The sequence below is a fragment of the Propithecus coquereli genome, unplaced genomic scaffold (genome assembly GCF_000956105.1).
Source record: "Propithecus coquereli isolate 6110/MARCELLA unplaced genomic scaffold, Pcoq_1.0 Scaffold21, whole genome shotgun sequence".
Lineage (NCBI taxonomy): Eukaryota > Metazoa > Chordata > Mammalia > Primates > Indriidae > Propithecus > Propithecus coquereli.
Genome location: NW_012146078.1, coordinates 3,555,242 through 3,557,704, shown reverse-complemented (window position 1 = coordinate 3,557,704; position 2,463 = coordinate 3,555,242). Strand labels below are relative to the sequence as shown.

Sequence of the window (2,463 nt, the reverse complement as noted above, 5' to 3'; positions counted from 1 at the left end):
AATGTAGTCATGACTGCTGATCTTTTCCTATGGGGATAGGAATGTTCCCTGCCCTTATTAACTCAATCAAACTATTTAAACAGGGTATCTTTAGTCTTTTCATTTTAATATACTCATAAATAACTGGAATCAAGTGTGAACAAACAACAACAACAAAAAAACCCAGAAAAATACATTTTATTTTCTTCTTCTCTTGGCTAACCAGTTTCTACTCTTTATGGACCTTAAAAATATTACAGTGGAACTGTAATATTACAACTGACAGTAACGAGACTGACCTTAGAAGAGGATTTAAAATTGAAATACTGAAACTTCTGACTTCAAAACCCATGTTTATATTGCTATTAACACCATACAGCATATTGAATAAACACTAAGTGAAATGATCAGGGAGACTAGAAATAGATCAGGTTAGCAACTGCTGTAGAAATGTGTAAAATTAAAGTGCCTAAGATGGTAACATTGAGAAAGAATGACATAGCTGAGAGTAAAAACATAACTGAAATATAAAGGAACTGGAAAATAAACAGGTTAGAACCACACAGGATGGAGGAATGTTCACGGATTGATCTAGGAGAAGATCATCAATTTTGTAGGAATAGCATTAGTTCTAAGTGGGTTAAGGTGGTGGAAGGCAATATAACCCGAAATGCCTAGGCATGGAAATTGGAAAGAAGTCAGAGCTAGAAATCTGTGAGGAAGATGGGAAACCTGGTGAATGTTCTAAAGGAGTATTATGCAAAAAAAAAAAAAAAGAAAGAAAAGTGGAAAGTGGGTGGTGGACTGAAACTTAAGGAATACCCACACAGTTAGTATGAAATGGAAGTGGAATTTTGGTTTTATTTCTCATACTTTGCTTGCTGTCATTTTTTGTTTTGTTTTTTTCTGTATTGGCTCTCTGAGTAGACTATGTGCACCTTCATGATGGTAATCAAGCTGTCCATAGATTTAATACCTATACGTGCTGGGCTCAAAATACATACTCAAATCACTTTTTTTTAAAAACATTTTCATCAATTATTTTAAAACTTTTAGATTATGATGCTTTTTATACTTTTATGGCATGTTTGAAAGAATTCTCATTTGCTAAAATGTGATAACAAAATATATCAACTATATCTTATGATTTGCCTTTGCCTCAAAACATTGCTCCTAGCTTTGTTCATCTAATAACGTAGACCATATTTTTGAAAAGAATCTATATATGAAATACTTTAAATGGTTCGTAGCTTGTCTGTACTACATCTTAACAGAAGAGCAGTTGATCTAAAGCATACAATTTCACAATCAAAACTATAATATACTTAGACTTTTAATCTTTTAGTATCTTTTAATACTTTAATGTTTTCGGTATCTTACCAGAAAATGAAAAATATGTACCATTCCTTCTTTGCAGAAAGTCTACAACATTGGTTTCTAAGTTTGTAAGTAGGGTATTAATTAAAGGCCAAAGTTTATTATGTTTTTAAATAACATCAATGTTGGTACATTGGAATGAAAATTTCTGTTTTGATCCAACACTAGAGATGTCTTAGTTAAGCCAGCATACGGCTGGAATTCATTCCTTATTACTGAAAATCGGTAATTTCTAATCTCTCTTTTTCTCCCAATTTATTAGTCTCACATATGTAGCAGAAGTAGGTTGGGGGTGGTGGTGAATATAATACAAATTTATATACATTTTGTATACATTCCACCCAGGGCACTATAGAATCAGGAAAAGAGAACTAATGTTTGTATTTGAATAAACTGTATTTTTGATATTTCTCTTTTTTTCTCATTTACAGGGAGTTGATTTTCATATGGAGTAAACTACAGCTTAAATCTAATCCTTCAAAACAAGTTTTTGTAGATCAATGCTACCAGCTTTTAAGAACAGCAACTAATGTGAGAGTCATATTTCCTTTCATGAAAATCATTAAAGATGAGGTAAATAGGACATATTTATCCCTTGAATTTTAAACTAAATTTAAGTAACAGTTCACTGAAACTTGAATCTCCTATGATAAATTTTATTTGATTATAAAATTGAAGGGAAGGAGGATTTTAAGGCCACATTCTGCATATACTGCATCCTCTTCTCCCTCAACTCCAAACTCCCAATATGAACAAAGGTTATACATAAGTGAAAATAACTGAAAAAAGAGAAAAAAGGCCAATTTTTTTGTTACTTAAAATTTAATATGGGAACAGTTGCTTCTGTCAGAAGCTATCATTTCTTTTCTTATAATTAAATTTGTTACTTTTAACATCATCCTAAGTCCCATTTGTAGAATCCTTAACTAATCTGCAAATGAACTTTGTATATCTGTAGATAATACTTATTCACTATCACAAAGAAACTTAGTTCCAGTTTTAAGTCTGGTGTTTATGTGAAAAGGAACAATGAATTCTGAGGCATTTTTAAAATTTAAGAATACGTTTTTAAAGTGTTTATTTGATGTAACTGTAAAAACCCATTAA

General features: G+C 31.1%; 1 protein-coding gene across 1 annotated transcript in view; it reads left to right on the top strand.

Annotated features, from left to right (window-relative positions):
• The first annotated feature begins 1,793 nt into the window (after nucleotides 1–1,793).
• The window catches only part of ZNF654 (zinc finger protein 654), a 15,378-nt gene continuing 14,708 nt past the window's right edge, over nucleotides 1,794–2,463 (top strand). The window contains exon 1 of the mRNA XM_012644315.1: nucleotides 1,794–1,929. Within this exon, the coding sequence (XP_012499769.1) occupies nucleotides 1,909–1,929 (21 nt within the window). The 5' untranslated portion in view covers nucleotides 1,794–1,908. The remainder of the gene's footprint in view (nucleotides 1,930–2,463) is intronic.